The sequence below is a fragment of the Bombina bombina genome, chromosome 9, assembly GCF_027579735.1.
Source record: "Bombina bombina isolate aBomBom1 chromosome 9, aBomBom1.pri, whole genome shotgun sequence".
Lineage (NCBI taxonomy): Eukaryota > Metazoa > Chordata > Amphibia > Anura > Bombinatoridae > Bombina > Bombina bombina.
The window spans coordinates 78,191,636-78,216,736 of NC_069507.1; the positions used below are offsets into that span (position 1 = coordinate 78,191,636).

The 25,101-nt window shown below is 38.1% G+C and overlaps 1 protein-coding gene across 1 annotated transcript in view; it reads right to left on the reverse strand.

Annotated features, from left to right (window-relative positions):
• PCDH15 (protocadherin related 15) overlaps positions 1-25,101 on the reverse strand; it is a 1,588,775-nt gene that overhangs the window by 954,986 nt on the left and 608,688 nt on the right. The window contains exon 11 of the mRNA XM_053692906.1: positions 18,895-19,044. Coding sequence (XP_053548881.1) covers positions 18,895-19,044 — 150 coding nt within the window. The remainder of the gene's footprint in view (positions 1-18,894; positions 19,045-25,101) is intronic.

A 25,101-nucleotide genomic window follows, 5' to 3' on the forward strand; every position in this document is an offset into this window, starting at 1 on the left:
TTAACATCACCCACTGACTGAAGCTCTCTTTCCTCAGCTTCTGCATATTGTGATGCAGTATCAGACATGGTTCTTAAAGCGTCAGTATGCTCTGCATTTTGTCTCACCCCAGAGCTATCTCGCTTACCTCTAAGTTCAGGTAGTCTGGCTAATACCGCTGACAGTGTATTATCCATGACTGCCGCCATGTCTTGTAAAGTAAACGCTATGGTCGCCCTAGATGTACTTGGCGTCATTTGAGCGTGAGTCCCTTAAGCGGGAGTCAAAGGGTCTGACAGGTGGGGAAAGTTAGTCGGCATAACTTCCCCCTCGTCAGATTCCTCTGGTGATACATTTTTTAAAGACAGAAAATGATCTTTATTGCATAAAATGAAATCAGTACATTTGGTACACATTCTAAGAGGGGGTTCCACCATGGCTTTTAAACATAATAAACAAGGAGTTTCTTCTATGTCAGACATGTTTATACAGAATAGCAATGAGACTAGCAAGCTTGGAAAACACTTTAAATCAAGTTAACAAGCAAATATAAAAAACGGCACTGTGCCTTTAAGAGAAACAAATTTTGTCAGAATTTGAAAAACAGTGAAAAAATGCAGTAAATCAAACGAAATTTTTACAGTGTGTATAATAGGCTAACAGAGCATTGCACCCACTTGCAAATGGATGATTAACCCCTTAGTTCAAAAAACGGATCAAAAAAACGAAATAGACGTTTTTTTAACAGTCACAACCAACTGCCACAGCAAGCTGTGGCCCTACCTTCCCCAATAAACGACTTTGGAAAGCCTTTGGGCCCTTTAGAGATGTCCTATAGCATTCAGAAGGCCTTTGAGGAAAGCTGGATGTCACAGTTTGTAATTTTAACTGCACCAACTGTAACTTTTATACTACAACAGTGGAAATTGTTTCTAGTCAAAATTTAAGCCAGCCATGTGGAAAAAAATAGGCCCCAATAAAGTTTTATCACCAAAGCATATATAAAGACGATTAAACATGCCAGCAAACGTTTTATATTGTAAATATCATAAGGGTATTACCCCTGGGAGTAAGCATGATACCAGTCGTTATTAAATCACTGTATTCAGGCTTAACTTACATTAATCCGTTATCAGCAGCATTTTCTAGTGTTTTCCATCTCTAGAAAAAATTATAACTGCACATACCTGATAGCAGAATAAATTGCACGCCATTCTCTCGCTGAAGTTACCTCATCTGTGTAATCCCCTCAGACATATGTGAGAATAGCAATGGATCTTAGTTACAACCTGCAAAGATCATAGAAACCTCAGGCCGATTCTTCTTCTATTTACTGCCTGAGATAAAATAGTACAACTCCGGTACTATTTAAAAATAACAAACTTTTGATTGAAGAAAATAAACTAGCTATATTTAACCACTCTCTCCTACAACGTCCTAGCTTGTTGAGAGTTGCAAGAGAATGACTGGCTATGACAGTTAGGGGAGGATCTATATTACAGCTCTGCTGTGGGTGTCCTCTTGCAACTTCCTGTTGGGAATGAGAATATCCCACAAGTAATGGATGATCCGTGGACTGGATACACCTTACAAGAGAAAAATATTTTAGCTAAAGTTTTGTGGGGGGAGGTGGGGGGTGGTGTCTTATATACAAAGAATATGCTGCCAAATAAAAAGTAAAACACTGTGGCTAATCAGGAGTGTTTAGTGCGTTTGAATATATCTATTTTTTTCACTTTTCAAATAATATTAGTTCATCACATATGTGCAGGTAACAGTTTCATATTATTTATTGTTATTTTTTTTAGAATTCACATTTTTAAAACTCCCAGAATTTAAATGGACAAAAAGGGCTCCAGTTATCAAGCTATGAGAGCAGTTTCAGAGTCCTAGGCCTCTAGTTATTAAGGTCTGGCGGACCTGATCCGACACTGCGGATCAGGTCCGCCAGACCTCGCTGAATACGGCGAGCAATACGCTCGCCGTATTCAGCATTGCACCAGCAGCTCACAAGAGCTGCTGGTGCAACGCCGCCCCTTGCAGACTCGCGGCCAATAGGCCGCCAGCAGGGGGTGTCAATCAACCCGATCATACTCGATCGGGTTGATTTCCGGCTATGACTATCCACCTGCTCAGAGCAGGCGGACAGGTTATGGAGCAGCGGTCTTTGTGACCGCTGCTTCATAACTGCTGTTTTCTGGCGAGTCTTTACAGAAGAAAAGAAGCTTGCACTCTCTGGATTTTTGAAAAAGGTGACGTTTTGGGGATCAATTACCCCTTCATCAGATGAAGGGGTGATTGATCCCCAAAACGTCACATTTTTTGTACTAAATAAAGCACCTTTTTCAAAAATCCAGAGAGTGCAAGCTTCTTTTCTTATATATATATATACACGCACACACAAAGACATTTTTATGAGAAAATAATGTTTTATGGAAATTTTTTACAAGCTGACACATTAAAGAAAATTAAAGGAAAACAAAAACTAAAACGATGATACAGAGGAAAGGACACTGAACAATAGCTATGTTATAAAAACTTTGACTTAGTATTATAAAGACTTTAAATAACATATCAAGGGTAAAAAAATTCCATAAAATATGAATATGGATTAGACAAGGATGAATAATTCTCCTTACTGTTCAAGGGCATTCTAAAAAGGAATGCAAACTAATACCAGCATTCACCAAGTAATAGTGCTTCAACCTCCACAACCATAATTCATCTAAATGATAGTTTTGATTCTAGAGATGTCATGAACAGAGCAGGCCAGGTAAAATAATGTATTTCTTTAAAATAATGTATTCCTTATACATTTATACAAAAAGAGAAAAATAATAGGTTGCTTAATAATGACTGCAACAGGTTAAAGCACTGACAAAATACAGATAATCCGTTTGCACGCGTTTTACGACAGAGCTCATAATCTCCATGTTTTTTCACCTTTGATAATATGACTCAATCTTAATTAACACTAGTAACAAGACTGAGCAGATGCCTGAACATATGCCCAACTTTAGTGTGACAATGGTTTAAACTCCAGAGATAAAACCAAATGACACACATCATATTCACCTGCCTAAGCATGAATATAATTTTGTGTGTTTACTGAGATGTTGTAGGCTAAATCACAGTGATTGAGTGAAATACTTTAACCTTTCAGAAAGTAATTACAAAATTATCATTGAAAATACTGCCATTTATATTTTTATGTTCTATTTGATATTTACCGTACACTTTGAATAAATAGGAGCAAAATATGGGTTCATGTTTATATTTCATACAAAAAGAAATATCTATTTTTTCTTATTATTATTTGGAATTTCTAAAATTGATTTGGGTTATAAGTAAAATAATTTAAAATGTTTGGGAACTTTTTAAACTTGCTCTAACATTTATGACCTTGAAAAGAAGCAGAGTTCTTCATTAGTGATGTCGCGAACCAAAAATTTTGCGTTCGCGAATGGCGGACGCAAACTTCCACAACTGTTCGCGAACGGACGAACCGAGCGAACCGCCATAGACTTCAATAGGCAGGCGAATTTTAAAACCCACAGGGACTCTTTCTGGCCACAATAGTGATGGAAAAGTTGTTTCAAGGGTACTAACACCTGGACTGTGGCATGCCAGAGGGGGATCCATGGCAAAACTCCCATGGAAAATTACATAGTTGATGCATAGTCTGGTTTTAATCCATAAAGGGCATAAATCACCTAACATTCCTAAATTATTTGGAATAACATGCTTTAAAACATTAGGTATGTACACTACTGTTACACCAGATATGAGTTGCACTGGGGTGACACTGTGCCCTGGCAGGCAGGCACTGAAACGCACACATGTGAAGGAAACTGACTGCTATTATTTAACACAGTCAAAAAAGTGTTGTTTTTTTAAATCTACACTACTGTTGCACCAGATATGAGTTGCACTGGGGTGACACTGTGCCCTGGCAGGCAGGCACTTAAACGCACACGTGTGAAAGAAACTGACTGCTATTATTTAACACAGTCAAAAAAAACATAATTTATGCTTACCTGATAAATTTATTTCTCTTGTAGTGTAGTCAGTCCACGGGTCATCCATTACTTATGGGATTATATCTCCTTCCCAACAGGAAGTTGCAAGAGGATCACCCAAGCAGAGCTGCTACACAGCTCCTCCCCTCACATGTCATATCCAGTCATTCGACCGAAACAAGATGAGAAAGGAGAAACCATAGGGTGCAGTGGTGACTGGAGTTTAATTAAAATTTAAACCTGCCTTAAAGACAGGGCGGGCCGTGGACTGACTACACTACAAGAGAAATAAATTTATCAGGTAAGCATAAATTATGTTTTCTCTTGTTAAGTGTAGTCAGTCCACAGGTCATCCATTACTTATGGGATACCAATACCAAAGCAAAAGTACACGGATGATGGGAGGGACAAGGCAGGAACTTTAAACGGAAGGAACCACTGCCTGAAGAACCTTTCTCCCAAAAATAGCCTCCGAAGAAGCAAAAGTGTCAAATTTGTAAAATTTTGAAAAAGTGTGAAGTGAAGACCAAGTTGCAGCCTTGCAAATCTGTTCAACAGAGGCCTCATTCTTAAAGGCCCAAGTGGAAGCCACAGCTCTAGTGGAATGAGCTGTAATTCTTTCAGGAGGCTGCTGTCCAGCAGTCTCATAGGCTAAACGTATTATGCTACAAAGCCAAAAGGAGAGAGAGGTAGCCGAAGCCTTTTGACCTCTCCTCTGTCCAGAGTAAACGACAAACAGAGAAGAAGTTTGACGAAAATCTTTAGTTGCCTGCAAATAGAACTTCAGGGCACGGACTACAACCAGATTATGCAAAATTCGTTCCTTCTTTGAAGAAGAGTTAGGACACAAAGATGGAACAACAATCTCTTGATTGATATTCCTGTTAGAAACTACCTTAGGTAAGAACCCAGGTTTAGTACGTAGAACTACCTTGTCTGAATGAAAAATTAGATAAGGAGAATCACAATGTAAGGCAGATAACTCAGAGACTCTTCGAGCCGAGGAAATAGCCATCAAAAACAGAACTTTCCAAGATAACAGCTTGATATCAATGGAATGAAGGGGTTCAAATGGAACACCTTGCAAAACATTAAGAACTAAGTTTAAGCTCCACGGCGGAGCAACAGTCTTAAACACAGGCTTAATCCTAGCCAAAGCCTGACAAAAAGCCTGAACATCTGGAACTTCTGCCAGACGTTTGTGTAGAAGAATAGACAGAGCCGAAATCTGTCCCTTTAACGAACTAGCAGATAAGCCCTTTTCTAAACCCTCTTGTAGAAAAGACAATATCCTAGGAATCCTAACCTTACTCCATGAGTAACTCTTGGATTCGCACCAATATAAATATTTACGCCATATCTTATGGTAAATTTTTCTGGTAACAGGTTTCCGAGCCTTTATTAAGGTATCAATAACCGACTCCGAGAAGCCACGCTTTGATAGAATCAAGCGTTCAATCTCCATGCAGTCAGTCTCAGAGAAATTAGATTTGGATGGTTGAAAGGACCCTGAATTAGAAGGTCCTGCCTCAGAGGCAGAGACCATGGTGGACAGGACAACATGTCCACTAGGTCTGCATACCAGGTCCTGCGTGGCCACGCAGGCGCTACCAAAATCACCGATACTCTCTCCTGTTTGATCTTGGCAATCAGTCGAGGCAGCATCGGGAATGGTGGAAACACATAAGCCATGTTGAAGACCCAAGGGGCTGTCAGAGCATCTATCAGCACCGCTCCCGGGTCCCTGGATCTGGATCCGTAAAAAGGAAGCTTGGCGTTCTGGCGAGACGCCATGAGATCCAGATCCGGTTTGCCCCAACGATGAATCAGTTGAGCGAAGACCTCCGGATGAAGTTCCCACTCCCCCGGATGAAAAGTCTGGCGACTTAGAAAATCCGCCTCCCAGTTCTCCACGCCTGGGATGTAGATCGCTGACAGGTGGCAAGAGGGAGACTCTGCCCAGCGAATTATCTTTGAGACTTCCAACATCGCTAGGGAACTCCTGGTTCCCCCTTGATGGTTGATGTAAGCCACAGTCGTGATGTTGTCCGACTGAAATCTGATGAACCTCAGAGTTGCTAACTGAGGCCAAGCTAGAAGAGCATTGAATATTGCTCTTAACTCCAGAATATTTATTGGGAGGAGTTTCTCCTCCTGAGTCCATGATCTCTGAGCCTTCAGGGAATTCCAGACTGCACCCCAACCTAGAAGGCTGGCGCCTGTTGTTACAATCGTCCAATCTGGCCTGCGAAAGGTCATCCCCTTGGACAGATGGGGCCGAGAAAGCCACAATAGAAGAGAATCTCTGGTCTCTTGATCCAGATTTAGTAGAGGGGACAAATCTGAGTAATCCCCATTCCACTGACTGAGCATGCACAATTGCAGTGGTCTGAGATGCAGGCGCGCAAATGGTACTATGTCCATTGCCGCAACCATTAAGCCGATTACTTCCATGCACTGAGCTACTGACGGGTGTGGAATGGAATGAAGGGCACTGCAAGTATTTTGAAGTTTTAATAACCTGGACTCCGTCAGGTAAATTTTCATCTCTATAGAATCTATAAGAGTCCCTAGGAAGGGAACCCTTGTGAGTGGTAATAGAGAACTCTTTTCCACGTTCACCTTCCACCCATGCGACCTCAGAAACGCCAGAACTATCTCTGTGTGAGACTTGGCAATTTGAAAACTTGACGCTTGTATCAGAATGTCGTCCAGGTACGGAGCCACCGCTATGCCTCGCGGTCTTAGTACCGCCAGAAGAGAGCCCAGAACCTTTGTAAAGATTCTCGGGGCCGTAGCTAACCCGAAGGGAAGAGCTACAAACTGGTAATGCCTGTCTAGGAAGGCAAATCTTAGGTACCGATAATGATCTTTGTGAATTGGTATGTGAAGGTAGGCATCCTTTAAGTCCACTGTGGTCATGTATTGACCCTCTTGGATCATGGGTAGGATGGTTCGAATAGTTTCCATTTTGAATGATGGAACTCTTAGGAATTTGTTTAAGATCTTTAGGTCCAAGATTGGTCTGAAGGTTCCCTCTTTCTTGGGGACCACAAACAGATTTGAGTAAAATCCTTGCCCTTGTTCCGTCCGCGGAACTGGGTGGATCACCCCCATTAATAAGAGGTCTTGTACACAGCGTAAAAACGCCTCTTTCTTTATTTGGTTTGCTGATAACCTTGAAAGATGAAATCTCCCTTGTGGAGGAGAAGTTTTGAAGTCCAGAAGGTATCCCTGAGATATGATCTCCAACGCCCAGGGATCCTGGACATCTCTTGCCCTTGTTCCAGGACTGGTTAGCTTTCCAGCCCTGTCTGTAACGAGCAACAGTTCCTTCCTGTTTTGGAGCGGAGGAAGTTGATGCTGCTCCTGCCTTGAAGTTACGAAAGGCACGAAAATTAGACTGTTTGGCCTTTGATTTGGCCTTGTCCTGAGGAAGAGTATGACCCTTACCTCCAGTAATGTCAGCAATAATTTTGTTTCAAGCCGGGCCCGAATAAGGTCTGCCCTTTGAAAGGAATATTAGATTTAGAAGTCACGTCAGCTGACCATGATTTAAGCCATAGCGCTCTGCGCGCTTGGATGGCGAAACCAGATTTCTTAGCCGTTAATTTGGTTAAATGTACAACAGCATCAGAAACAAATGCGTTAGCTAGCTTAAGTGCTTTAAGCTTGTTCATAATCTCATCCAATGGAGCTGTGCGAATGGCCTCTTCCAGAGACTCAAACCAGAATGCCGCAGCAGCAGTGACAGGCGCAATGCATGCAAGGGGCTGTAAGATAAAACCTTGTTGAACAAAAATTTTCTTAAGGTAACCTTCTAATTTTTTATCCATTGGATCTGAAAAAGCACAACTATCCTCCACCGGGATAGTAGTACGCTTAGCCAAAGTAGAAACTGCTCCCTCCACCTTAGGGACCGTCTGCCATAAGTCCCGTGTGGAGGCATCTATTGGAAAAATTTTCCTAAATATAGGAGGAGGGGAAAAGGGCACACCGGGCCTATCCCACTCCTTGCTAATAATCTCTGTAAGCCTCTTAGGTATAGGAAAAACGTCAGTACACACCGGTACCGCATAGTATCTATCCAGCCTACATAATTTCTCTGGAATTGCAACCGTGTTACAATCATTCAGAGCTGCTAATACCTCCCCTAGCAGTACGCGGAGGTTTTCAAGCTTAAATTTAAAATTAGAAATCTCTGAATCCAGTCTCCCTGGATCAGATCCGTCACCCATAGAATGAAGCTCTCTGTCCTCATGTTCTGCAAATTGTGACGCAGTATCAGACATGGCTCTCCCATCATCAGCGCGCTCTGTCCTTAACCCCGAGCAATCGCGCTTGCCTCTTAATTCTGGCAATTTAGATAATACTTCGGTCATAACAGTAGCCATGTCTTGCAAAGTGATTTGTATGGGCCTCTCTGATGTACTTGGTGCCACAATATCACGCACCTCCTGAGCGGGAGGCGAAGGTACTGACACGTGAGGAGAGTTAGTCGGCATAACTTCCCCCTCGTTGTCTGGTGATAATTTCTTTACATGTAAAAATTGACTTTTATTTAAAGTGACATCAATGCATTTAGTACACAAATTTCTATGGGGCTCCACATTGGCCTTCAAACATAGTGAACAAACAGATTCATCTGTGTAAGACATGTTTAAACAGACTAGCAATGAGACTAGCAAGCTTGGAAAATACTTTCAAATAAATTTACAAGCAATATAAAAAACGCTACTGCGCCTTTAAGAAGCACAAAAAGCTGTCACAGTTGAAATAACAATGAATCAAATTAGTTATAGCAACCAAAATTTCACAGTAAATGTATTAAGTTAGCAAAGGATTGCACCCACCAGCAAATGGATGATTAACCCCTTAATACCCAAAAACGGATATCAATTTAACAAATAACATTTTTATCACAGTTAAACACACTGTCACAGGTCTGCTGTGACTGATTACCTCCCTCAAAATGAATTTTGAAGACCCCTGAGCTCTCTAGGGACATCCTGGATCATGGAGGATGAAGTAGGAAGACTGTGACTGAATTTTTACTGCGCAAAAAAGCGCTAAAATAGGCCCCCCCCACTCATATTACAACAGTGGGAAATCTCGGTTAACTGTTTCTATGCAGAAATAAACGTTAGCCATGTGGAAAAATCATGCCCCAATAAATTTTATCACCAAGTACCTCACAAAAAACGATTAACATGCCAGTAAAAGTTTTGAACATTTAAAGATTATGAAGTGTTATTAATAAGCCTGCTACCAGTCGCTTTTACTGCAGTTAAGGCTCAAACATTACTTCAGTATTAACAGTATTTTCTTAGTCAAATGCCATTCCCTAGAAAAATACTTCAGTGCACATACACTCATCAGCCTAATACCAGTCGCTACCACTGCATTTAAGGCTGTACTTACATTACATTGGTAACAGCAGTATTTTCTAGTCAATTCCATTCCTTAGAAAAATAATTTACTGCATATACCTCGTTTGCAGGGGGGCCCCGCATGCTATTCCCCTTTCTGAAGTTACCTCACTCCTCAGAATGTGCGAGAAACAGCCAGTGGATCTTAGTTACTTCTGCTAAGATCATAGAAAACGCAGGCCGATTCTTCTTCTAATACTGCCTGAGAACAAACAGCACACTCCGGTGCCATTTAAAATAACAAACTTTTGATTGAAGACATAAACTAAGTTTAAAAACACCACAGACCTCTCACAGCGACCTATCTATGTTGAGTTGCAAGAGAATGAGTGGATATGACATGTGAGGGGAGGAGCTGTGTAGCAGCTCTGCTTGGGTGATCCTCTTGCAACTTCCTGTTGGGAAGGAGATATAATCCCATAAGTAATGGATGACCCGTGGACTGACTACACTTAACAAGAGAAAGTGTTGTTTTTTTTAAATCTACACTACTGTTACACCAGATATGAGTGTTGGCACTGGGCAAGTGGGCACAGTATACGCTGTGAGCCTGACACACACGCTGGCAGGCATGCAACTGCAATTAGATTAAACAGGGAAAAAAAAAAAAAAAAGCAGCCCTAAAAAGGGCTTTTTGGGGTGCTGTCCTTATAGCAGAGATCAGATGAGTCCTTCAGGACTGTAGTGGACACTGAATACACTAGCCTAGCTATAGATTTCCCTACTAAATTAGCAGCAGCTACACTGTCCCTCCTCTCACTAACAATGCAGCTTCCGAATGAATCTAAAATGGATGCGGTCCAGGAGGTAGGAGGGTCTGGGAGGGAGGGTCTGCTGCTGATTGGCTTGAATGTGCCTGCCGACTGTGAGGTACAGGGTCAAAGTATTACTCAATGATGACGAATAGGGGGCGGATCGAACATCGCATATGTTCGCCCGCCGCAGCAAATGCGAACATGCTATGTTTGCCGGGAACTATTTGCCGGCGAACAATTTGCGACATCACTATACTTCATATATAAGTCCAAAATAATATCAAATCAGTGGGTATGGAATATATATATACAAAAACATACACATATACATTCATATGTGTGTGTATGTATATATATATATATATATATATCTTTTCATGTGACAACACTGAAGAAATGACACTTTGCTACAATTTAAAGTAGTGAGTGTACAGCCTGTATAACAGTGTAAATTTGCTGTCCCCTCAAAATAACTCAAAACACAGCCGTTAATGTCTAAACCATTGGCAACAAATGTGAGTACACCCCTAAGTGGAAATGTCAAATTGGGCCTAATTAGCCATTTTCCCTCCCCGGTTTCATGTGACTCGTTAGTGTTACAAGATCTCAGGTTTGAATGGGGAGCAGGTGTGTTAAATTTGGTGTTATCGCTCTCACACTCTCTCATACTGGTCACTGGAATTTCAACATGGCACCTCATGGCAAAGAACTCTCTGAGGATCTGAAAAAAATCATTGCTGCTCTACATAAAAATGGCCTAGGCTATAAGAAGATTGCCAAGACCCTGAATCTGAGCTTGATGGTGGGCAAGACCATACAGCAGTTTCACAGGACAGGTTCCACTCAGAACAGGCCTCTCCATGGTCGACCATGAGTGCAAGTGCTCAGTGTCAAATCCAGAGGTTGTCTTTGGGAAATAGACATATGAGTGCTGCCAGCATTGCCGCAGAGGTTTAAGGGGTGGGGGATCAGCCTGTCAGTGCTCAGACCATACGCTGCACACTGCATCAAATTGGTCTGCATGGCTGTCGTCCCAGAAGAAAGCCTCTTCTAAAGATGATGCACAAGAAAGCCTGCAAACAGTTTGCTGAAAACAAGCAGACTAAGGACATGGATTACTGGAACCATATCCTGTTGTCCAATGAGACCCAGATAAACTTATTTGGTTCAGATGGTGTCAAGCCTATGTCATGGCAACCAGATGAACAGTACAAAGACAAGTTTGTCTTGTCTAAAGTCAAGCATGGTGGTCGGAGTGTCATGGTCTGAGCCTGCATGAGTGCTGCCGGCACTGGGAAGCTACAGTTCATTGAGGGAACCATGAATGCCAACATGTACTGTGACATACTGAAGCAGAGCATGATCCCCTCTCTTCGGAGACTGGGCCACAGGGCAGTATTCCAACATGATAACGACCCCAAACACACCTCCAAGACAACCACAGCCTTGCTAAAGAAGATGAGGGTAAAGGTGATGGAATCGGCCAAGCATGTCTCCAGACCTAAACCCTATTGAGCATCTGTGGGGCATGCTCAAATGGAAGGTGGGGGATATATATATACACACACACACACACATATGCATGGATATATATATATATCTATATATATAGATAGATAGATATACAAACTGTATAGATATAACCAATTTTACTTCAGGATTCAATTCCCACTAATGTAAAAAAAATTCAGGAAGGTCTCACCAGAGCACGGTATACTCAAGATGGCTTTTCACCTGATGAAACACACACATCCACTACTTTATAAACATCCATCCAGGGCTGTTACTGCCATTAATGTTTTGTTTATCTTTCATATATAACCAGCCCTGATATAGATATGTCAAGTAAGGCTAGAGTCAAACTCCCTTTAGTGTAATCAATAAAGCTTTTCTGCAACAATTACTATATTATTCTACATTCCAGACTTAATTAAAAACACTAAGAGGCAAAAAATATGCCTTTTATGTGTTTCAGTTGTTTAATGTGATTATTAAAGCTTTTGTGGACTCAAATGCATAATGCTTAGCCAAAATAGTAATAAGGTCACACAGCAGATTGCGTAAACTTGAGAATCAGATCTATGAACAAATGACTTTCCTTAAAGTTAGTATGCTTTTACACTTTGATTATTGAGGTAGTTATATACATTAATGACTACTTGTAGTTGAAAAGCAAAGTCTTTCTACAGTAGCTTACATGGCTAGAGGAATACTTCACTCAGTGACTCATTAAGGGCCCCATGATCTAAAGGTCTCTGGGCTGGCAAGATTATTAAAGAATGATCGCCAGACCTATTTTCATGAAGGAATGAACTAAAGATACTTTTTATATGCTATGGAGCATATACTGTATTTTCGTATATTTGGAAGAGGTGCGGACATTACAAAAGTGCACAATAAAATTTTTATTTTAAAAATCTTAAAAATTAATAATTGAACCATTTACAAAAAAATAAACAATATGAAATTGTATTGTTAAGGTGCATCACAAATTGTAACAAAATCCTTCAACAAAAATCATATTTGATCAAAAATGTAAAATTAGTATGTAAATTTAAGTACATTGGATGTGCAAAAATCACTTAGAAGTTTGTACTTTTAAGTCCAAAATACAAAGCGTAATAGTTTTTTCGTAAAATGGGCTGAACATGGCGGTTCCATGGGCACATATAAAATTGTCTCTCTAATCCCAACGTTATTCTATAAAGATTTTAGCACTGCAGATCTCACAGGTTTTTCTCGCCAACTAAAAGGTGGCAAGCTTTTCTCAAAACACAACAAATAATTATAACCCTAATAGAAAAACACATGCCTACAAAAATATAGATGATTATTAGATGCGATACCCAGAAAATAGCGTAATGTAATTTATGTTGGCTGCAGGAATTCATTTTTGAAGTGTGCCCCCTGCTCACTGATAACTTCACTCTAGCAGCATGCTCCATTACTTTCAATAGTAGACATCTCTCCTTTCACATGAACTGCCCCTTTTTTATGATAATTCTACCACGGAACCAGGGTGTCCCCCTTTAAAGCGGCAATATGGCAACCCTATACTTTGATAAATGACCTATCAGGGGATAGAATCACTTTAATGAATGTAACAGAAATGGTATACAAAAAGTAAATCCATCACCAGTAGGGATGGGCGAATGTGTTTATATCCGAATTCGAATGTTAGAACGATTGTTATTGTGGAAATTCGATTTACATAACAGAATGTTAATAAGAACGAATATTCTTAAAAATTTGATTTTTGAATGTTATTTACAGTTTTCGAATGTCACATTCGCATTCGAATATCACATTAAAATTTGAATATTACATTTATAAAACACAATTTTAGACTAGAAACACTATTTAGAATGGCACATTCGAATCGAATATCACATTTGAATCGAATGTCACATTCGAAATCGAATATTACATTTATAAAACAAAGTATTAGACTAGAAATACTATTTCGAATTTGAATATCACATTCGAATCGAATATCACATTTAAAACACAGTATTAGACTAGAAATACTATTTCAAATTCGAATGTGACATTCAAATTCGAATGTAGCATTCGAATTCGAATGTAGCATTCGAATTTGAATATTACATTCATTAAACACAGTTGTAGACTAGAAATATTATTTCAAATTTGAATGTCACATTCGAATTTGAATGTCACATTCAAATTCGAATATTACATTTCGAAATTGAATGAATACATAGCTAAACATCCTATTATTCGAACGAATATTTTTGAATTTTATTGAAAAATTTGAAAATGAAAATTCAAAAATAGAATGTTAGAATGTTATATAAACATTCGAAATTCGATTCGAACGAACGAATGTATCAAAATTCATTTAAAATTTCGAATTTTTAGAAACATTCGCCCATCCCTAATCACCAGTCTTATATGGTGGAAAGAGAAGAGAATCTGAATTCTCTATGATCAAAGTACTGTTAATGACCAATAATTCAGCAGTAAAACTGGACAAATTCATTGAGCACATTTCAAAGTAATACAGATACAAACTCTTTATCCAAACTGATTGAGACCAGAAAATTTCTGAATTTTTAAATAGTTTGGATTTTGGAATATTTGTATCTTTTTGCATCTGTAAAATGGGACAGCTAGGAGAGGATAGGCCAAGTGTAAACTGCAATATCTTATATCATTTAGGCAATATTTACATGAGAAAATACATCTTATGCATGCAACCTAAAGGTAGTTTTACATAATTTTTAATAAATATTACCATCAGAAAGATGGTACAGCACTGCAATCTGAAAAGTAATAGTTATTTTTTTTTGGTTTTTATGAATAAAGAAAGACTAGCATTAGCATTTTAAAGCATAAAATCCAAACCAAAGACACAAGCAGAAAATACTGTAACTTAAAGGGATACTGAACCCAATTTTGTTCTTTTATGATTCAGATAGAACATGCAGATTCATCAAGAAATAAATAAATTGGGTTTCATATCCCTTTAAGCCAGTATTTTTAAATCCCAGTCCTCAGGGCCCACTGAAAGATTTTCAGCATTACCTTTGGTGACAGCAGGTTAATAGCCATAGTTCGTGATCGGCAGATTATGTAACCTGTGCTCTAGTTCTGGTATCCTGACATTTGTTAAGGGAACCTGATGACAAGAATCAAATCAAATATTCCTAGGCTCATGCTGCAGTCATCAGATAGTAAATCTTTTGCAGTGCTCACTTGACTACTCTCGCTTATCTAACTCAGCATTTCCCCAGAACTTTGTGCATGGGAGCATATCCCCTGTGTCAGTACATCAGTCAGAGGGTTAAGATCCTTCTGGGTTCATCTGTTCATTATCACACACACAGCCTTCAACCTCCCCTCCCCCACAAAACTAATAAACTGCCAGGAGGAGACTCCGTGCAGATAATATCAATCCTTTACTACTTTTTACTTTGGAAAGGTTTTAAAGCAAAACAAAACAGGATGAGTTTTAAATTACATAACTTTTTTGTGAACTCTGTTGTAATGTATGTATTGCCTTTACATGCTTAAAAGCAGGGAGCACCCCCTTGAGAGACACACTGATCTCAAGATAAAAACTGCCTTTAGATAACTGAGAAAGGGTCTTCATAGTACTGGAAAAAGAACATCTGTCTTAGAAAATCTCACAAACTCAGAGAACTTTAGATATTTAGGCTCTATGCTATTGCAATGACTATTAAAATATTTTAACAAATAACATTTATCTACAAGATGTCTTGCATAATAACCAGTAATAAAATACAGAACATTTGAAGAATATGCACAACATGAGAAAACAAATAGAAGAGCAAACAAAAGAGAAAACAAAACATTTGAAATATTACAACCAATTAATTATCAATAGAAAAATAGGCTACACCAGGTTGCTGCCCCTTCAACAAATGATTTCAACAGAAAGAAGGTAGAAAAAAGTTACTAAAAGCGATATATTGTAAACCCTGAAAGAGCTATTTGTAAGACTGGTCTCACTACCAGTACAAATGGGAATAGTAGACAAAAGAAATTACTACAAACAGCGCTAATAAGTACTCAAGGTACTAAAAAGCTAAGGGTTAAACATCAAACAAGGCAGTACAATTAAAAAGACCATAGGTAATAAAATTAAACCATACGCTTAAAATAATATTGAAACCATATGCTTAAAATCAAATACTTGACAACTAATTTATCAGTTAAACATCAATACTATTTAATAGAATATAAAATACATAAAACAATAATAGTCAGACCAGATTAAATTGTGAAGACGTTACCTCTAAACTTCTCTTTAGAGGAGATGTCCTCACAATTTAATCTGGTCTGACTATTATTGTTTTATGTATTTTATATTGTATTAAATAGTATTGATGTTTAACTGATATTAGTTGTCAGGTATTTGATTTTAAGCAAATGGTTTCAATATTATTTTAAGCGAATGGTTTACACTACAAAAAAAGAAGAATTAATAAATAAAAACAAAAAATAAATATAAACTGGGTACTGGCTGACAGCTGACATTACCTAAGATGGCCACCACTAGTGTGAGAGGAAGGGTTAAAGAGCTGTTTGAGGAGGATCAGGGAGGTGGGATCACTACACTACTGCAGACATTTTTTTTTTAAAAAGCCCTACACTGCATACTGGCAGACTGTCTTAGATGGTGGTCACCAGAGGGGATGAGGGAGCTGTTTGGGAAGGATCAGGTAGGGATCACAAAGTGGGAGGTGTCAATTGGGAGGGTAATATCTACTCTGCATAAAAAAAATACCTTACGGGATAACTTATTTACCCCTTCACTACCAAGAATTTCTTTAGCATGCTAATTGCCAAAAAAAATTGTAAAGCCAGGCATGCCTGCTTTACCAGGGAAGCTTGTACAACCATTTGTCATATGACTGCAGTATTTGTGTATTCAGTCAGAAACCCAAAGTTTGAGAAAAAGTTAACAATGCTTTTGCTATATGATCATATCTGATGGCCAAATAGTGGCATCAAATATACTAAAATGGGACAGGATCAATAACATGGGTTGTCTACTTTAAAATATATATATATATATACAGTTGTCATAGGTAAATCAAAAAATCAAAAGCTCTATTTATGTTTAAATAAAGCGATAGCAAAATGCTAAAATAAAATCCAGTACTTTGGGCAAGTTTTTCTCTGTTCCTGAGCTGCAGGCATCTGTCTGCATATAGAAACAGTCTGCTTCAAAATTAAGGCAGATGTCAGATCGTTACAGAGAGTGACACTGTGTGTGTCACCATCTGTAAAGATCATCTGCTGGTGCTGGCGGGAAGTGTTGGAGGGAAAGCGGGAAGTAGCTGAGCGGCCCAGCGGCAGAGGGGGGAGGGATGGGGAACTACACTACAGAAAAGGGATGGAATGGGGGTGAGTGTTCCCATATAATTGCCTGGGGGGGGGAGATTTGAGGGGGACCACTACACTACAGACAACATTTAAAAAATATAAAAATGAAAAATAATAGTGGGAGGAGGATTAGAGAGCTGTTTGGGAGGACTCAGGGAGGTGGAAGAGGAAGAGGATTACTACAATGTAGAAAAAAAATAAAAATAATATTAATTAAAAAGCCCTAAAATGCATGCTGGCAGACAGTCTGCCAGTACCTAGGATGATGGGGGTGAGTGTGTGTATGTGTGAGGTGGGGGGGGGGGGGCTGTTTGGGAGGGATCAGTCAATGGGAGGGTAATCTCTATACTACATCTAAAATTAACCTTATAAGCTACCTGATTAACACCTTCACTGCCAGAAATAATATAACTGTGGTGCAATTAGCGGCCTTATAATTACCAATAACCAATGGCAAAGCCATGTATGTTTGCTATTTCTGAACAAAGAGGATCCCAGAGAATCTTTTACAATAAGTTGTATCATGTTTGCACTCACCGTATGTAAATAATTTCAGTAAGAAACCCAAAGTTTGTGAAAAAGTTAAGAATTTTTTTTTTATATGATCGCATTTGGAGGTAAAATGGTGGAATTAAATATACAAAAATGGGCCTAGATCAATACCTGAGTTGTCTACTTAAAAAATAAATATATAGTTTTGATAAGTAAACGAAAAACCAAGGTTCTATTTCTGTTTTAATGAGTTATAGCAAAAATGCTAAAAATTCTCCTGTATTTTAGGCAAGTTCTTCTCTGAAAGGGGTTAAAGGGACACTAAACACCTTGCAATCAAAATACATTCTGTTGTGCTGCTGTACAATAACATATCAGCCAAGTTTTAATATTTTTAAAACAAATTAACATTCTTTTAAATTGCAATTATTTTTCACAATTTGCCTTAACCGGAGAAGCCAATCTGGGCTTTAGTCCACAGACAACAAGGCTAGTCACTGTCATTAAGTTAGTATAACGTAGATTTGTTTGCAGGTTTTATCTGCTAATGCCAATTATGGACATATATGTAGCAGGTTTAGCCTTGAGAAGTCAGCAATGTGCATTCAAAGCTCTAATAATTAGAAATTGATTAATTTTCTAAATTACATGAAAATGGTGCAAAAGAATTAATGACAATGTATTGCAAAGTTGTTTCATTATGTTTAACTAATCATTTTAGATACAAATCTGAAGGTGTTTGCTTTCCCTCTATAGAGCTATAGAAAGAAGTTAAGAGAAGGATATCGCCAGCATAAAGGGCTCAATTTATCAATCAAGGGTGGACAGGGGCATACATATTCACCCCTGTCCACCCAAGTTCTCCTCTGGTGAGCAGCAATCCGCTACTTGAATTTAACATTGCACACAAGTGCTATTTTGCTCTTGCGTGCAACACCGTCCCCTGCCTGTGCACAGCCAATCACGCGTGGGCTGGAGCTGTCAATCTCCCCGGTCAAACGAGACCTGGGGAGATTGAAATTATCCACCTAAGAGGTGGAGAACAAGGTAGGAAAGCAGTCTGATGACCGCTGCTTGATAAATACTGACTGTAGGTTCTCTTGTGAGAACCTGCAGTCTAAGGGAGGAGAGGGGCTTAATAAATCAAACCCAAAGCATCAATTTGTATGGTCTGTGGCACAACAACTAATTCTTGACGCTTAATGTTGTTACTTATTTTAGAAGTAAGGAGGACCTCCATAGCTGCAATTCTACTGTATATAATGGTCCTTTAAATATATTTTTTTGACTATGTAGAGAAATGAGTCCTATGTTAAAAGGAGGTAAACAAACAGCATTTAAACTTACTCTGATAATGCTCTCCCCTGCTGTCATATCAGTGTAAATCTTGACATTGTAGGAGATGTTAGAAAAAGTTGGAGAGTTGTCATTTGCATCAATCACCAGAATGTTCACTGTCACTGGAGTACTCTCTTGGGTACCATCAGATGCTATCATCTATAGCAGGAAAAAGAACACAACGTGATTGGTATAGTAGGAAAACATGACAAAAGTTGATTCATATTATTGCAGTCACATCTGAGTCCATGATAAACTTCCTAAGTAATACTACTATGTTTTCATTGTTTACATTTTTTTATGAAGGTTTCCAATCTAAGGCTCGGGTGCCACAATATGGGCATCTATGGTGTATTTTACCAACTTTAATTTCTCCAAACTTGAACATTACATGTGTTAGATTCTAAATGAGATTTTTTTAGTAATTTAAAGGGACAGCCTACTCCAGAATTCTTATTGCTTAAAATATAGATAATCCCTTTATTAACCATTCCCCAGTTTTGCAAAACCAACACTGTTATTTTAATATACTGTTTACTTCTGTGATTACATTGTATCTAAACCTCTGCAGACTACCCCCTTATTTCAGTTCTTTAGACAGACTTGCATTTTAGCCAATCAGTGCCCTCTCATAAGTAACTCCACAGGCGTAAGCACAATGCTATGTGGCACACATGAACTAACACCCTCTAGCTGTGAAAACTGTAAAATGCATTGAAATAAGAGGTGGCCTTCAAAGGTTTAGAAATTAGCATATGAACCTACCTAGGTTTAGCTTTCAACAAAGAATACCAGGAGAAAAAAAGCAAAATTTAACCTAAAAGTGAATTAGAAAGTTGTTTAAAATGGTATGCCCTATCTGAATAATGACAGTTTAATTTTGACTAGACTGTCCCTTTAATTTTAAGTTATCAATATTCCTCTTTAAGAAAATATTATTTACTGAAAAAGGTATAAAGTTGGGGAACATGACCATGTATTTGTGCTTTATATACCTACACAATTATACTGATTATTGTAGTGGATTCTACACTGACATTGGTGATTTGCATGCTAAATCCATGGGTGGAAATAAATCACAATAGTTTACTAGTCATGTGATAAGTTAGTAGTCTAAAGGGGAAAAGTTAATACTCCACTGAAAGCTAAAGAGAGGGAAAAAAACATACGCCTAGATTTAGAGTTCTGCGTTAACCGTCAAAACCAGCGTTAGGGACTCCTAACGCTGGTTTTGGCCGCCCGCTGGTATTTAGAGTCAGTCATGAAAGGGTCTAACGCTCACTTTGCAGCCGCGACTTTTCCATACCGCAGATCCCCCTACGCCATTTGCGTAACCTATCTTTTCAATGGGATCTTTCTAACGCCGGTATTTAGAGTCTTGGCTGAAGTGAGCGTTAGAAATCTAACGACAAGACTCCAGCCGCAGAGAAAAGCCAGGAGTTAAGAGCTTTCTGGGCTAACGCCGGTTCATAAAGCTCTTAACTACTGTGCTCTAAAGTACACTAACACCCATAAACTACCTATGTACCCCTAAACCAAGGTCCCCCCACATCGCCGCCACTCTAATACATTTTTTTAACCCCTAATCTGCCGACCGCACACCGCCGCAACCTATGTTATCCCTATGTACCCCTAATCTGCTGCCCCTAACACCGCCGACCCCTATATTATATTTATTAACCCCTAATCTGCCGCCCCCAACGTCGCCGCCACCTACCTACAATTATTAACCCCTAATCTGCCGACCGGACCTCACCGCTACTATAATAAAGTTATTAACCCCTAAAGCTAAGTCTAACCCTAACACCCCCCTAAGTTAAATATAATTTTTATCTAACGAAATAAATTATTTCTTAATAAATAAATTATTCCTATGTAAAGCTAAATACTTACCTGTAAAATAAACCCTAATATAGCTACAATATAAATTATAATTATATTGTAGCTATTTTAGGATTAATATTTATTTTACAAGCAACTTTGTATTTATTTTAACCAGGTACAATAGCTATTAAATAGTTAATAACTATTTAATAGCTACCTAGTTAAAATAATTAGAAAATTACCCGTAAAATAAATCCTAACCTAAGTTACAATTAAACCTAACACTACACTATCAATAAATTAATTAAATAAAATACCTACAATTATCTACAATTAAACCTAACACTACACTATCATTAAATAAATTAAATACAAATACCTACAAATAAATACAATTAAATAAACTAACTAAAGTACAAAAAATAAAAAAGAACTAAGTTACAAAAAATAAAAAAATAATTTACAAACATTATAAAAATATTACAACATTTTTAAGCTAATTACACCTACTCTAAGCCCCCTAATAAAATAACAAAGCCCCCCAAAATAAAAAAATGCCCTACCCTATTCTAAAATAAAAATTGAAAAGCTCTTTTACCTTACCAGCCCTTAAAAGGGCCTTTTGCGGGGCATGCCCCAAAGAATTCTGCTCTTTTGCCTGTAAAACAAAACATACAATGCCCCCCCCAACATTACAACCCACCACCCACATACCCCTAATCTAACCCAAACCCTCCTTAAATAAACCTAACACTAAGCCCCTGAAGATCTCCCTACCTTATCTTCACCACGCCGGGTATCACTGATCCGTCCAGAAGAGGCTCCAAAGTCTTCATCCAAGCCCAAGCGGGGGCTGAAGAGGTCCATTATCGGGTTGAAGAGGTCCATCATCCGGCTGAAGTCTTGATCCAAGTGGGGGCTGAAGAGATCCATCATCCGGCTGAAGTCTTGATCCAAGCGGGGGCTGAAGAGGTCCATCATCCGGCTGAAGTCTTCTATCAAGCGGCATCTTCAATCTTCTTTCTTCTGGATCCATCTTCATCCTGCCGATGCAGAACATCCATCCTGGCCGACGACTTCCCGACGAATGACGGTTCCTTTAAGGGACGTCATCCAAGATGGCGTCCCTCGAATTCCGATTGGCTGATAGGATTCTATCAGCCAATCGGAATTAAGGTAGGAAAATTCTGATTGGCTGATGGAATCAGCCAATCAGATTCAAGTTCAATCCGATTGGCTGATCCAATCAGCCAATCAGATTAAGCTTGCATTCTATTGGCTGATCGGAACAGCCAATAGAATGCGAGCTCAATCTGATTGGCTGATTCCATCAGCCAATCAGAATGTTCCTACCTTAATTCCGATTGGCTTTTTTTTATTAAGGGGCTTAGAGTAGGTGTAATTAGCTTAAAATTGTTGTAATATTTTTATAATGTTTGTAAATTATTTTTTTATTTTTTGTACTTTAGTTACTTTATTTAATTGTATTTATTTGTAGGTATTTGTATGTAATTAATTTATTGATAGTGTAGTGTTAGGTTTAATTGTAGATAATTGTAGGTATTTTATTTAATTAATTTATTGATAGTGTAGTGTTAGGTTTAATTGTAATTTAGGTTAGGATTTATTTTACAGGTAATTGTGTAATTATTTTAACTAGGTAGCTATTAAATAGTTATTAACTATTTAATAGCTATTGTACCTGGTTAAAATAAATACAAAGTTGCCTGTAAAATAAATATTAATCCTAAAATAGCTACAATATAATTATTATTTATATTGTAGCTATATTAGGGTTTATTTTACAGGTAAGTATTTAGCTTTAAATAGGAATAATTTATTTAATAAGAGTTCATTTATTTCGTTAGATAAAATTTATATTTAACTTAGGGGGGTGTTAGTGTTAGGGTTAGACTTAGCTTTAGGGGTTATTACATTTATTAGAGTAGCGGTAAGGTCCGGTCAGCAGATTAGGGGTTAATACTTGAAGTTAGGTGTTGGTGATGTTAGGGAGAGCAGATTAGGGGTTAATACTATTTATTATAGGGTTATTGAGGCGGGAGTGAGGTGGATTAGGGGTTAATAACTTTATTATAGTAGCGGTGAGGTCCGGTCGGCAGATTAGGGGTTAATAATTGTAGGTAGGTGGCGGCGACGTTAGGGGCAGCAGATTAGGGGTTAATAAATATAATATAGGGGTCGGCGGTGTTAGGGGCAGCAGATTAGGGGTACATAGGGATAACGTAGGTTGCGGCGGTGTACGGAGCGGCAGATTAGGGGTTAATAGTATAATGCAGGGGTCAGCGATAGCGGGGGTGGCAGATTAGGGGTTAATAAGGGTAAGGTTAGTGGTGTTTAGACTCGGGGTTCATGTTAGGGTGTTAGGTGCAGACTTAGGAAGTGTTTACCCATAGGAAACAATGGGGCTGCGTTAGGAGCTGAACGCTGCTTTTTTTGCAGGTGTTAGATTTTTTTCCAGTTCAAACGGCCCCATTGTTTCCTATGGGGGAATCGTACACGAGCACGTTTTTGAAGCTGGCCGCGTCCGTAAGCACCGCTGGTATTTAGAGTTGCAGTGGCGGTAAATATGCCTATATGCTCCCTTTTTGGAGCCTAACGCAGCCCTTCTGTGAACTCTAAATACCAGCGGTATTTAAAAGGTGCGGGGGGAAAAAAGCATGGGTAGCTAACGCACCCCTTTGGCCGCAGAACTCTAAATCTAGCTGATAATTTTTTCTCCTTCACTGCATTTTGTTTCTTGTTCAGTGCTAGTAAGCTAGAGAAAATTTCCAGCCCTGTATTTATTTTTAATTAAAGCCTTGCTCTCCTGAAACTTGTCTATATGTAACTAAAATACATTCTCATAATTAAATGTACTTTCTGGACACATTAGATTATTATCATTAGTGTTTTTTAGAGGTATGCACTCATTGGTATACAAACTAGAGTTTATGAAAATGAATAGCTCTGGTTATATTTTCCACACATGTGTAGTTTCTATCTATCTATAATCTATCTATAATTTATCTATCTATCTATCTATCTATCTATCTATCTAGATATATGGATCATATATCTATCTATAAATTGATGGATAAATAAATAGATGATAGATAGATAGATAGATAGATAGACTTGCGCGAGCACACACACAAATGATTGCTGCTTTAAGCTGAAGTCAGTCCTATTCACTCTGCATTATTTATGTCAATCATGTGTCATTATATTCTTGGTATTTACCAAGCTATTGAATTTGGCATCAATTTAATTACAGTTATGAACTTCTGTGTATCAGGCATAGAAAAATACTATTGATCATGGAAAACTCTATTTATAAAGACATCAGAGACAAACACAATTCACAAGGGAAAAGGACAATAAAAGACACCAGGCTTTGCCATATTATGTTGGCACAACACTAATTCATGGACATTTCCCATTGATTTCATAAATAAAAAAATAATATATACAGTTTAGAAGTGTATATTTTCATTTTATAAAGAGATGAAATATATATTTACAAGATAAGTCCATATTAAATCATAATATCACACATTGCATTTTTATAACATTAATCGTCAAAAAAAAAAAGTTAGAGAAACTCAATTTACAAATAGGAAACCAATCTATGTACCTATAAATGAGTTTCATGAGACCTATATATCTTAATTGCCAGACTCAATTCTTAAACATACAATCTTATTTGGGCAATCCACATTTTCTGCAATGCTTTTTAATATTTCAATTCAAGGCAGGCACCACTGTGCATTTGATAAGCTATTTTCTACAGAATTTGCCTTAAGCCCTCTTCTTTAACAAATAAATCTTCTATATGCTCTGAAGTCAGTTTATTACTATCATTTTTTATCTTTTTTATATATATATATATTTTTTCTTCATATTTTTTCAAAATTCTACAAATGAGCATAAATTGTGTTGCTAGCATTTAAAAAAGAACTGTTATTTGCACAATTATCTGTATTCATGTATACTGCTTTAATACACATTTTGCTCCATTTGATCCCATTTTAGTTTCTTTTTTTTTTAAGCTAAACTTGCTGCTAAGTTAAAATGAGGTTGGCAGAACTGACATTACCTTCTGGGAAGTGATGTAACTTCATCTGTCTAGGTATAACAATTTGAGCAAAATGATATAAAGTTAAATATTCATATTCATTTCCCCTGCAGGCACAAAATTCAAGGTAAAATGTTTATAGCATAAATCACCGAATTAGAAGTTAGTAAGTGGCATACACATTGGTAAAACTACTGGGAAATGATTATCTCTGATCATAATTATGATGTTCACCCTAGCTTGACATATACTGAAGAAAAGAATGATGACTTATTCCATGTAAAATGTCATACTGTGCAAAACTCTGATAAATATAT